The sequence below is a fragment of the Balaenoptera ricei genome, chromosome 2 (genome assembly GCF_028023285.1).
Source record: "Balaenoptera ricei isolate mBalRic1 chromosome 2, mBalRic1.hap2, whole genome shotgun sequence".
NCBI lineage: Eukaryota > Metazoa > Chordata > Mammalia > Artiodactyla > Balaenopteridae > Balaenoptera > Balaenoptera ricei.
Genome location: NC_082640.1, coordinates 176,620,858 through 176,633,888, shown reverse-complemented (window position 1 = coordinate 176,633,888; position 13,031 = coordinate 176,620,858). Strand labels below are relative to the sequence as shown.

General features: G+C 54.5%; 1 protein-coding gene across 3 annotated transcripts in view; it reads left to right on the top strand.

Annotated features, from left to right (window-relative positions):
- Positions 1-13,031, top strand: part of ITPK1 (inositol-tetrakisphosphate 1-kinase) — a 212,833-nt gene that overhangs the window by 163,559 nt on the left and 36,243 nt on the right. For all 3 annotated transcript variants that reach the window (XM_059914865.1, XM_059914864.1, XM_059914863.1), the window contains one exon: positions 4,058-4,175. In XM_059914865.1, the coding sequence (XP_059770848.1) occupies positions 4,169-4,175 (7 nt within the window). In that variant the 5' untranslated portion in view covers positions 4,058-4,168. The remainder of the gene's footprint in view (positions 1-4,057; positions 4,176-13,031) is intronic.

The window sequence follows — 13,031 nt, the reverse complement described above, 5'->3', positions numbered from 1 at the left end:
GGTCCACGGCAGTGAAAGAGCTGAGTCCTAACCATTAGACCACCAGGGAACTCCCCCTACCAACTCTTTTCATATCTGTCATTGTCATCTCCTCGTCGTCCATGGCAGCTCCCTGAGATAGGTTTTATTCAAAATGTACGTTTACACACAGGAAATGGAATGTCAGAGATTAATTCCAGTTTCTTCTTCACAGACACAAGGTGGCAGAGGCAGGATTTGAACTTGGGACCCCCACCTGCATTTTCTGTCAGCTGAGAGCAAATCCTTGTGTCCCACTCCTGCTCCTTTCCTGGCCATAGATGGAACTGCAGAGGAAATGGTACCTCTCATGTTCATCTCGGTTCATCTCTCATTCGGCTCAGACTCTCAGTGGGGAAAACTTGACCCCTGCCCACTCCTCCCCAGCCCAGCAGAGGGCCCGGTGCCCCTCTTGGCGTCATCACCCCATGGGCCTTGGTGGTGGTGGTGGTGGTGGGGCATCTGGCCCATCTGTGCCCCTTTGTCAGTATTCTCTAGACTTCTTCCTGGCCCTGCTGACCCCGAGCTATATATCTCTGCGTTTCCCTTGCTTTAGCTGCTTAAAGCCAGGCTCTTCGCTGTTAACTTCCAGGATCCCTTTCTAGGTGTTTCGAGGCAGGCTGTCTAACAGAACATGTGTTTACCATTTGCCGTGGGGACGGTTTGGGCCTTTCTTCCTCCGAGTGGTGATAAAACAGTAATAGGGCGCTCACCCTTCCAGCAATTTGTTTGGTAATTCTAAGAGACCTGTGAAAAATGCATGAAGCCTGCGATACAATAGATAAACTGAAAGGCTTGGAAGAAAATCCGCTTGTGGATAATGGGGTGATTGGAAAAACTCTTTCTTTGCCCTCTCTGTCCTCGTCCCAACAGAGATCATGTTTAGGAATAATTCTTCTGTTAATTCTGATGCTTTCATCCCGGCTCAAAAGCTTGTTGGTGCCTGCTTGTCACATCTTCCCCCCCTTTGGTTTCTTCTAGCTTCTTTGGCTTCAGTTCACGTCTTAATGAGTCTGAGTTCTCTCTATAAAGGCCGCTGCCCTAATGCACAAAAGTGGAACCAGAACCAGCTTTGTGTTATCTGGCAACCATGTGGACATTCTTCTCGGTACTGCGGTGGGGATATTTGAGGGCGGGTCACGGTTTACTGGACCTCGGTGGTTGGGGGAGAATTGGGCCAGCCCGTCGAAGCAACGTCTCTGATGTCGCCTTCCTTTTGAAGGAAAGCAGTGAGCTTGTGTGTGTCCCTGCCGTTACCTGTAATGCCTCTACCAGTGGCTGCCCGTCCTGTTCTAGAACAGCCCCGTGTGTAGCCTTGAAGTGTGCCTCCTAAACACTACTCCTAGGTTTCTCCAACTTATACTCGCAACTCACAGACCGAGAGGAAACTGAGACGAGAGAAACCAAATGGCTCGCCCAAGGCGACAGCGGCAGGTGATCACAGCGGGAGACTGGGTTTCTTGGCTCTCGGTCCCTTGCTCTCCCCTCTGTACTGCACTGCTTCCTGGCAGGGGGTGGTGAGGGCATTGCAGTGCTTTCAGTTCATAGCCCAGAACGTGAATTCATTGGCCAGATGCGGTAGGGGAAAACCTAGAAGGCTGTCATTCGTCCAGTGTTGTTTGCACCCTGCACGATGCCCTGAGCGCCGTGGATGCTGTGAAGTTTGTTGAGTGGATGACCTTTTAACACGAGGACATTAACATGATTTCGGTCGTATATGTCGATCTTGGTGTCTCACGAATGACATGCTCTTGTGGCAGCGTAGATCTGGTTCAAAGGAACAAGCTCCGGTAAAGGAACAGTGCTGATGGGGAGAGTTCCCTTTGGGGAGCCTGCAGCAGAGAGGTTCGGTACCCCGAAGTGAGGCTGTAGGAGAGAGAACCTATCCAAGGTATATCCTTGGATAGACCTTCCTTACAGACATCTCTCACCTCGTTCCCACGTCCCCTGTGGGTGCCAGACGTGGGCCCTCCTGCGTCAGCTGCCTGCTTATTCTGTATGAGCAGGGCAGCGGGCCAGGCTCTCAGGAGGAGGAGGAAGTCGCGAAGGCAGCTTCTGTTCTGCATTTGGGTCTGCAGATGTACGTGCTGGGAGAGGACCTTCTGCGGCGAGAGCGTGTAGGCCCTGTGGAGTTCACAGGTGTGAGGACGGGAAGAAGGCCTCCCCAGATGTGTGCACTGGCCACCCCTCAGGGACGGAGACTTCTCTTAAACATCCAGAGAAAAAGACACCAATGAGCTCATAACCAGCTACTTTGGTATGAAACACAAGGCAGGAACAGATTTCAGAGAGGTAGATATGAATCTCTGGCTTTTGTGTTGAGAGCTCTTAAAAATGATTACTAGGAACCAAAATAGGTTCACCAGGGGAAAAAAAAAATCCCAAATGGAGCGTTCTTTTTTCTGATAAGGTTTACTAGAAGAGAAGCATTATGGCTTTTCCTCCTGGCCTCTGCTGACCTCACAAACAGATCTTGTGGAATGGACGGGGAGGGGTGAATTAAGCTGGTGTATTTATTCCCTGGGGCTCCCGTAACAAAGTACCACAAACTAAGTGGCCTAAAACAACGGACATTCATTCTCTCACAGTTAAGGAGGCTGGAAGTCTAAAATCAAGGTGTCTGCAGGATTGGTTCCTTCTGGAGACTGAGGGGGAATCTGCTGGTGGCCGGTGGTCCTTGGCCATCCTTGCCTTGTAGCTGAGCTCGGTCACTGTCTTCGTCTTCACACAGCCTTCTCCCTGTGTGTCTCTGTGTCCAAATTTGCCTCGTCTTGAAGATACCAGTTAATGGATGAGGGTCCCTCCTAATCCTGTATAACCGCATGTTAACTCGATTCCATCTGTAAAGACATTTCCAAATAAGGTCACGTTCACAGGGACCGGGGGTTAGGACTTGAACAGATCCGGGGGTGGGTGTGCACAATTCAACCCACAGTAACAACAACAGCTAGTGAATGGCCTTCCTTACACCCAGCCTTGTCTCTGAGCCCCTCTCCTGTTACTCCAGCATCCCCCATTTGTGTCCATAGAATCATGGAGTTTTAGAGCCAGAGGGGTTCTCATTTACTTTGTCTTCCTGACAAGCTGCTCTAGCCCCCTGTTGTGACTTGGAGCTCTTGGAATCACAGAGGTGTCTCATGGTGGCCCAAGATCCCTGAGTTCTTTTCCTGGAAAAATCTTGCTCTGTCTTCTGTTGAATTACATTGCAAATAATGGTTTCTTGTTCCTCATGTGCCTTAATGTTATTTCCCCAAGAAGATTGTAACTTCCTTAAAGGCTAATCTTATCATAGTTCTGCTTGCATTTCCATGGTCTACCGTGAAGCTAATGGGTATTAATAAGCACTTACTGGAGTCAGCACCTGCGGGCCGGGTTGCTGCCCCATGGCGAGTGTCTCATCACCTTCCCACAGACCTACTGAATCCTGGCATCCCACTCTCCCCAGCCCTGCCTCAGAACCCTTATCAGTGCAGGGTGCTGGCCACTCATTGAGCATAATCCACCCGTGGAGCAGATCGGGTTTCAGGTGAGGCTTTATCCAGGAGTTGAACAAGCTGACCAGAACCGAGTTGTTCTCCTTTTCTCGGCTCTGTTTTCTCAGTTTGGGCTCCACTTTGAGTTTGGGCTCCATCAGCTCTCTCTCCTTCAGATCCCAGGATGACTGCTCCCAGCTGCCCGGTCTCCCAGCTTCCTCTTGTCCTCAGGGAGGGAGAGTGCGCCTGTCCCGGCATTCCCAGCAACAGCGCTGAGCCTGCCTCTGATTGAATGGACTCGGGTCACATGTCCTCTCCTGAGCCAGCAGCCCCAGGAGGTGGAGCATGCTGATTGGTCTGACCAAAGTCACGTGATCCCAGTGGGGCTGAGTGGGTGGAGGCAGTTTCCTGAGACCAGGTGATGCCTCAACCAGAAGTCAGGGCTGGTGGGGGGGATGGAGAACAGAGAGACGGATGTGGGGATGGCACGCGGGATGAAATCTTGCTTGTCACCCTCGTTTCAGCATCAGTCTTCCCTCTCTAACCGGAGTGTTTTTTCCTCTCAGGAATACATTGATGCCCACCCTGAGACCATTGTCCTGGACCCCCTTCCCGCCATCAGAACCCTGCTTGACCGGTCCAAGTCCTATGAGCTCATCCGGAAGATCGAGGCCTACATGAAAGGTACGGACGTGAGTGGCTCAGCATCCGTGTCGGTCGGCCCACCTCGTGGACACAAGGTGGTCATTGCGTGGGGTGGGAGGAGGGACGGGGGTCTGGTCTTTTTAAGCACTTTGACCCAGGAAGCAGCTGTACGTTCTGGGGAGGGCCTTTCCTTCTCCCTCTGTGACCAGCGGAGTTAGGAAGTAAAAGCCCTAGGGTGCTCTCTTTGGGAGAGTGGCTCCAACCACTTCAAGTTTTGTTGTCTTAAACCCACGAGTGGTGATGAAGTATCCAGATAACACAGTGGTTAGAGAGCAGAAGTGTGTGTAGAATAGCTCAGCGGCAGGCGGGCGAGTGGAGTTATGTAACCGGGCAAAAGAGACAAACAGAGACATTGAAGGGCCTTTAATCAAACACACGGAGATATGTAATGTGGTGGCTGGACCTTGCGGGGTACGCTCTGTTCTCGCAGGCGGGAGCGTCTCCTGCCAGCTGCGGCCTCTGCCCCCGAGGACTCGTGCTCCCCACGTCCCAGGGCAGGGCAGCTCCAGAGAAGTCAGACTGCCTTTCCAAGGTGATTGTTTACGTGAGAAGGGCTTTCTGGAAAGATTCACGTTAACAGTAACCTCGTAGTTCTCCCCCTGGTCCAGGCGTTCCCTGCTGAGGGTTCTTGTTTAACTTTAAGAGAAAGTGCTTCGCCTGGGCCTTGGGGCTGCGTGAGAATCCATCTTAGAGGCAGGAGAGGCAGCCCTTGTTCCTGCCATCCAGGCCACATGTGTGTGACCTAAAGGGGCTGCCTTGAACCCTGACCTGGATGGTGACTTGGCCCCAGGTGTTGTTCATGTGGTGGTTGGACCAGTGGGTGCTTTGGCTCACGGGACCAGCATGGGAATAATAGGAGCAGGATTTATTGGGTACATGCTGTGTGCCCAGCACTGGGCTAAGCCTTCTTCTTACATTCTCTCTTCTGGTGCTTCTGAAGGTGGGCCAGATCATCCATCCTCCCTGCTTTGCAGAGGAGGCTCTGAGAGGTTAACAGGTGTGCCAACATCACACAAGCCTGTAAGCTGCAGAGCTAGAATCTGGCCACGTCTCTCTGACTTAGGCGCCCCAGTTCCTAACCCCTAAGCTTGACTCTCATGTCCATAGTCAGAGGGCCCTGGATCTAGCAAGCACCTGGCATGGATGCAGTCATGGACCCTGGTCAGGAGAATTGCTGAGTGCTTAGTTCTCTAAGGAACCTGCTCTGTGCAAGAGCTGGCTGGTGGACCTGGCTGTCCTGGAAGAGGTCTTGAGGCATTTTGCCCTGGGTGCCTGGCCGTCACCAGGAGACAACGTGGACGTGACATCCTGGGGGGCCCCAAAGCAGGCAGGGTTTTTCAACACGCTATCATCGTCCCATCCTTGGGTCTGGAGTGGTCAGTGACCGTGTCAACTTCCGTTCCCTTTGCATTCCTTCCCTGGGTTGAACCAGAACCCCCAGATGAGGAGGAAGATCTATAGTGATGCTTTGGCTGAACATTGATTCTGGAAAGGAAATCCACCTTTTCCCAGGAAGTGTGTGTGTTAGATGCCAACTATTTGCGAAGGGACAGGAGATGACAGTATGGGGTCACCCAGGAATGGGAGCCACTGTTCCTGCTCCTGTTATACTGGAAAGCGCCGAGGCATCTGGATTGGATCTTGGAGCCTGTCTCCATTTTCATGGGTAGAGAATCAGGGCTGGGGTCAAGGGTGAGCCCAGGCCTGGAGTGTGAGCGTGCGTGTTCAGCGGGCTGGACCGCAGGGCGCACAGGAAGCAGGGCTGTCCCTTGGGGGGTGAGTACCGAGGGGGCGAAAGCCTCCCAGACAGGGCAGGGGTGTGAGCGAAGCAGGGAGGGAGCTGAAGTGGGGTGCTTGTGTGGACTTGCAGACCATCGGTCAGAGGGGGGGCTTCGGACACCTTGGGCAGTTGGGAAACTCCATTTGAGAGCAGCCTTTGAAGGTATGTGAGCTGGTGAGTGAGGAGATGAGAATACATTTTAGACAGGCGGTGCAGACGCGGCCTAGAGGTAGAGTTTGATGGTTGTTACTGTTGGGAGGGTGACCTCCCACCCAGCCACAGGTGTGAGGTGCTGGTGACTGGCCCCCAGCGGGACACAGACAGACCCCGCTCAGCTCCAACCCAGGTGAGGTCAGCTCAGGGGCTGCCTGCTAGGGGGCCCAGTGAGAACTTGTTGACCAAACTCTCAAGACCGGCTTGGTCCTGGGCCAGCAGGAATTGTGTGGGTGGGCCGTGACCGCTGCACCCTGGATTTTCCTTATCGTGCACGCCGAGCCGGGCTGGTATTCTTCCAGGAGGGCAGGCAGAGGCTGGGACTTCCTGGAGCCTTTTCCTGCCCACCCGGGGCGGTACATGCGGAAGCACTGCTGGCTCCCACCCCCCATCCTCCCAGAGGCGAGGCTGCTCCTGGCGCGGATGCCGAGAACCTGCTCTGGGAAGCGCATCCCTGGCGCTGCCCTGCCGCACTCCTGCGATTCCTGGAGGCTCGCAGCCCTGTTAGGCCTGCTGTAAAGGGCCGTAGTTACCCTTTCAGTTCCGCAAGTACAGCAGTCCGGGTGACACCGCTTTTGTGTTGGGAGAAGGGGCTTGGCAGAAACTCCTGGAGTTGTCGCCACCCCTGTGCCAGCGTGGCTCTCCCTGTCCTCAGAGAGCCTTGGTGCCTGCACAGAAGACAGGGCAGTGGGTGAGGCTGCTGCAGGGAGGTGACAGGGCTCCCTGCTCGGCGCTGGGGGTGGGCTGGTGGGTTGTGGCACAGGGGGAGGGTCTCCCGGGGCTAACAGGCGGAGCCCTTGGACCGAGGGTCCACGCTCAGGCGGGCCATCCGTCTCTGTACAGAGCATCAGCTGTGGGGGACAGGTGAGGCCTGCTGCCCGGAGCTCCCAGCCTCACCTGTCTGAGGACCTGGGCGGTTCCTCGTGGTTGGCCCCCTCTCAGTTCCACACTCCCAGAGCTTATCTTTTCCTAGTTCAGAGCCTGGAGGGGAGGCAGGGTCCTTCCGGCTGCAGATGTGTCAGTCTGAAACCCGCTGACAAAGTTGCTGCCATAGCAGAGACCTGGAGGGTGGATTAAATGAGATGGACTTCATTTCTCTCTCACGTAAAAGCCCAGAGGAAGGCTGGCCGGTGCTGGCGAGTGATGGCGGGGACCTAGGCTTCCCCCAGCTCATTGTTCTTCTGGTGTGGCCCTCTTGGTCCAAGGTGGTGCTGAAACTCCAATCACCACATCTACAGTCTAGACGTTAAGATGGAGAGGGGACTAAGAAAAAGGAAGCAAAAGGAAACAGCCCTGGGTATCTTTTAAGGAAAAATTCTGGCAGCTACAGAGATGCTCTTTCATACCTCAGTGGTCAGAACCGAGTTACAAACTGAGCTGCAAGGGAATCGGGGAAAGTGGTCTTTATTCTGGGCAACCATGTGGCCAACTAACATTTGGGAGCTCCGTCACCATGGCAGAATGGGGAGGATGAGTTTGGGGCACAACTGGTTGTCCGCCTTCCCCTCCGGGAGGTGGGTTCCTGCCTGCGGCAGCCATGGATAAATGGCTCTTGGAATGACCTTTCCCCTTCCAGCTGGCCAGGGGTGGCCTCAGCAGCATGTTCCTTCCACATAACAACTCATACAACATGAGGTCAGTAGGCTGACGGAGTGATCCACCCCAGAGTGCCTGGGCCACAGGTTTCCCTAACAGGTGATTGCCTCTGGGCGGGGCTGCACCCACACCCTTTAGCCAGAGGCAGAGATGGCACTGAACCTGGATCCAATCCAAACCAAGTACAGGAGCCTCCCAGAAGTTGAACACTGCCTGCTGCCGGCTTGCGGGGAGCGGGAGGCTGCGTCACCTGCCAAGATTGCTGGACACGCATCTGCAGGCCTCTTCTCTCGTGGGCACCTGCTTTGCCGCATAGGGCCGGGGTTTAGAGGTGGAAGCCCCGAGACCAAGGCCTGGCTCTGCCGCCCTAGGCCAGGTGATCCTGGGCAAGGCTCTAGCCGGCTCCTGAGCTGGCCGGAGCGATGGGCGAGAAAGCTGGGCTGTGATTGGAGATTGTGGGTTTGTGTCCTTGGCCCTGGGGACAGCAGGTGGTGGAGGGTCTCAGGCCACAGGGCAAAGGGCTCAGAAGCCCTTCCAAGACGGCTGCCGATGAGGTGTGGCTGCCCCGGCAGCTCCCACACATGCGCTCTGGGGGTGACAGATGGCCATCCGGACGCCGGGCCTCCCTGGGGACGGGGGGTGCACACCGCAGATCGAGCGTCTCTGCCTGTGGTTTTATGGGAATTTAATCAGGGCTCATCTTGCAGGCCGTTTGGAGGCTGGATTGAAATGGAGTAATGTAGACACCAAGCAAAGAGAAAATGACATTCCGTAGAGCCTGGGAGACATGATTCCCGCAGGGCAGCTGCCTCGGGGTGGGGGGGTGTGGTCGAGTCGGGGGGGTCTCACTCAGAGGAGGGGGCCGGAGGGCCGTGGGTGGGAGAGCAGAGAGCGGGAGGAGCCTTGGAGTCAAGGCCTGGGCCCCAGGTCCGCCTGTGTCCCCAGTACTGTGGCGCCTGCAGGTCACCGTTCCTCTAGGGCCGCTTTGTCAGCGCTCAGGTGGCACCCCGGCAGCACTAGCTGCATGCCAAGCACTGTATGAGCTGATTTAATTCTCACGATGACCCTGTGAGGAAGGCACTACTGTTACCACCCCGTAGCGGTGAGGATACTGATACCCATCGAATCTAGTCGGTTAAGGCCGCAGAGCTACTAGGGGCAGAGCTGGGGTTTGAACCCACGCCATCTGGGTGTCCTCTTAGCCAGTGGTTCCCGAATCTGGCTCCCGGCCTGACGAGGAGGGGTCGAGGCCACGACGGACGCAGTGTGGGCTCTGGCCCTGCTGCTCTTGCACCGCCAGCTGGCACTGCCCCCGGGTGCCCTCTGGTGTCCAGGCGATGGCATTGTCCAGCCAAGATCCCTGCTTCGGTCATGGAGTCTCTGCCCCGTGTGGTTATTGAGGAAACAAAAGTCCTGTCCCTTTTGAGAACAGCGATACATTGTAATGGAAAAGAACAAGCTTCGGCACTGACAAGCCTGGGCTGAAATCTCAGCCCCACTGGTGCGGCCTGGCCGGTCACTGGCCCTCTCAAGAGTCCTTTGCTCGTCTGTGACGCGCAGTTGTCATCACCTCGGGGGGAGGTGTGGGGAAGTCTGGCCCTGTCCACTGCAGCAGGTGTGGCCCAGAGGTGGGCGCCCAGGTGCTCTCAGCTCCTCCCCTTGGTCCCACAGGGTGCCCGGGGTTTGGGTGGGAGGCACGTGGCAGAAGCTGGTAGTTAGTAGCAGGGCCTGGAGTCTCGGAGGACAAAGAGGAGAGGGGTGTAGCCCCCCAAGGACTGTTACTCCCGAGTCAGGATTAGCTTCCAGCCCCGATTTTGTGCAGGAGGCTGGAGTTTTGGATTAACCCACCAGGACGATGCTTCGCACACCTGTCGAGTGGGCGTGTGAGGAGTTGGCCCTGTGGCACCTACCTGCCCGGGGCTCCCCGGGTGTCAGCCTGCCCACGTCGCGGGGCCGAGGGGTCTGGTGTGAGGGAGGACCGGTGCCAGGCCAGGCCTGGACACACCGCCGGAGCGGGTGGCCACGGAAGAGGCTCGGGCCCCATGGGCTGACAGGGAGGCGGGGGCCTTGGCGTGGGGTGCTCGGTGCCTGATTCCACTCCAGGACTTTGGGGCATTTGGGAGAAACATTGTCCTCGTTCCCACGGCAGCCACTTCCAGCCGTGCAGGCAGAGACCCCGCGTTCAGATGGAGGTGCGGGGTCCGCAGCGCAAGGTGGTGGTGGCGCACCGCCTGTCGGCCAGGCCGAGGTGGACCCCGTGTCCACATTAGGAGGCAGCTGGCCCCGCCCCGGGGCCCGAGTCAGTCCTGAGCCCTGGCGAGTCTCCCATCTGTCACCTGCCCAGAGGAGGTAAACGCCTTCGCCCAGGGAGTCGTGAGGAGAGCACGTAGGGCCGGCCTGGCCCTGGGTGGGCGGCTTCTCCTCCCCTTGGTGCTAACCCTCCCGAGGGGGCTGTAATGATCCCCTTTTTCAGTTGAGAAAAGGGCGGCTCTGGACGAGATGCCAGGCTTCCTGCTCATCTGCCGGCACACGGAGATGCTCGGGCCTGTCCGGCGCCTTACACAGACCCTGCTGGGAACCCCTGTTTCCTCCTGACCCACAGACCCGCCCTCTCAGGAGGCACTCCCGAGTGACCCCCCGCACCAAACCCGGCCCTGATGGCTCCTCCAGGCCTGTCCCTGCAGCCCCTGCCTGTGCAAGGCTGACCTGGGCCAGTAGGTGAGCCAGATGCTCTCTTTGGGACCTCTGGCTCCCTTTCCCCTTGTTGAGATGACTGACCCCTGCAGACTCGAGATCCCCAGAGCCTTCTTCCCCCTTCACACTTGGTCTCCCGGTGCCCAGGTGAGAAATCTCAACATCTCTTCCCCGGGACATGGTAGGGCAGACGGATGCTCAAACACACCTGTTGGTCAAGGTTGATCAGAAAGTACTAGACACCAGTCATTTATACTTCAGTGTGAATATAAGACCCACCTAGTGTCTTTCCAGCTGAAAGAGATCTTGAGCTCTTGATGCCCCCAAACTGTTCTCCGTATCTTAAAGATGAGGAGAGAGGCCCAGAGAGGTGGGAGGACTGAACATGGGCCACTCTGTGCCTCCAGCTCAGTCCAGGGGACGCATGCCTCCGCAGCAGTCTTTTCAGAAGCAGTGCTGTGGTTAATCTGGACTCAGATGGCCTGGCTGTGTGCATTTAGGCAAGTTATTTAACTGCACCATGGAGCCTCAGCTTTCCTACCTGTAAAATGGGAATAATGATAGCAGCCCCTTCCTCACAGTGTCGTTATAAGGATTAAACGTGGTTATGCATTTAAGGCATAAATACTCAATAGATGGTAATTCTCCTGGGTGACACTGGGTTGTGGTGTTTCAGACCACACGCGGTGTGTTGTGACCCTATGAGTCCTGGGTTCCTGAGATTCTTTTTAGCACCAAATCCATGCTGGCGTCCTTGATCGTGACCTCTGCGACCCTGTGACCAGGCCCCTTGGACAGCACTCCCCTCTCCATCCATCCTTCCTGAGCACCCACACCCATGTTTGAAATGCATCATGTGGGTTTATTTTTAATTATATCAGTTTTATGGATTTATTGTAAAGTTCACATTAGCATTCCTCATATCTGTGAGGGATTGGTTCCAGGACCCTCCACGGATACCAAACTCAGAGGGTGCTGGAGTCCCTTATATAAGATGGCATAGTGTTTGCACAGAATCTACGCACATCCTCCTGTATACTTAATTTTTTTATAGCATTTTATAAATTTATGTATGTATGTATGTATGTATGTATGTATTTTTGGCTGCGTTGGGTCTTCGTTGCTGTGCGCGGGCTTTCTCTAGTTGCGGCTAGCGGGGTCTACTCTTCATTGCGGTGCGTGGGCCTCTCATTGCGGTGGCTTCTCTTGTCGCGGAGCACGGGCTCTAGGTGCGCAGGTTTCAGTAGTTGTGGCATGGGGGCTCTAGAGCGCAGGCTCAGTAGTTGTGGCGCACAGGCTTAGTTGCTCCACGGCATGTGGGATCTTCCCAGGCCAGGGCTCGAACCCGTGTCCCCTGCATTGGCAGGCGGATTCTTAACCACTGTGCCATCAGGGAAGTCCCATCCTATATACTTTATATCATCTCTAGATTACTTCTAATACCCAATGCAATGCAAATTCTATGTAAATAGTTGTAAATACAATAAAATGCTATGTAAATATTTGCTGGCACATGACAAATTCAAGTTTTGCTTTTTGGAACTTAATGGAATTTTTTTTCCTGAATATTTTCTGTTCGTGGTTGGTTGAACTCCATGGATACAGAGGGCTGACTGTATACAACTTTTTAGTATAATTTTTATTTTTAACTAATTTTAAACTTACCCAAAAAAGGTGCAAAAAATGCTACACAAAGTGCCCGTCTGTATACCCTTTGCACAGCCGCATCCAGTGTTAACATCTTGTGTGACAGTTTATAGTTCTCTAAGCCAGGAAATTCACATCAATAGCAATACGGTTATTAAACAATTTCACAGCTCTCCCACTGCTACCCTGTTCCTGGCTCAGGATCCAGTCTGGTTGTCCATCTGTGGACTCCGTCCACCTAGAGCGGGGCCGCAGGTTGTTTGTCTTTCATGACCTTGACACTTTGGAGGAGCCTTGACTGTTTATTTTGCCACGTGTCCCTCAATTTGGGTGTATCTGATGTTTTCCCTTGAGTAGGTGGAGATTCTGCATTTGGGGCAGGAGCGCCACACCAGCAATACTGTTCTCCGCTCCGATCAGGAGGACATGACATCAGTGTGTCTTCCCTCTGGCTAATAGATTATTTGGTCAGAGTTGTGTCTGCCATGGTTCTCCTCTGCAAATTTCTGTTTTTCTCTTTGTGTTGGCAGTTATCTCATTAGGAGACACTTTGCAGTCATCCTGTTTCTTGTCAGACTTTTACCCACTTTTTTTTTTTTTTTTTAAAGCATCCATTGATGGTTCTTGATGACAATTGTTGCTATTGCGGTTTTTGCCAAATGGTCTTTATACAGAGTTTTTTTTTTTTAATAAATTTATTTATTTATTTTTGGCTGTGTTGGGTCTTAGTTGCTGCGCACGGGCTTTCTCTAGTTGCGGCGAGCGGGGGCTACTCTTCGTTGCAGTGCGCCTGCTTCTCATTGCAGTGGCTTCTCTTGTGGAGCACGGGCTCTAGGTGCATGGGCTTCAGTAGTTGTGGCACATGGGCTCAGTAGTTGTGGCTCGCAGGCTCTAGAGCGCAGCCT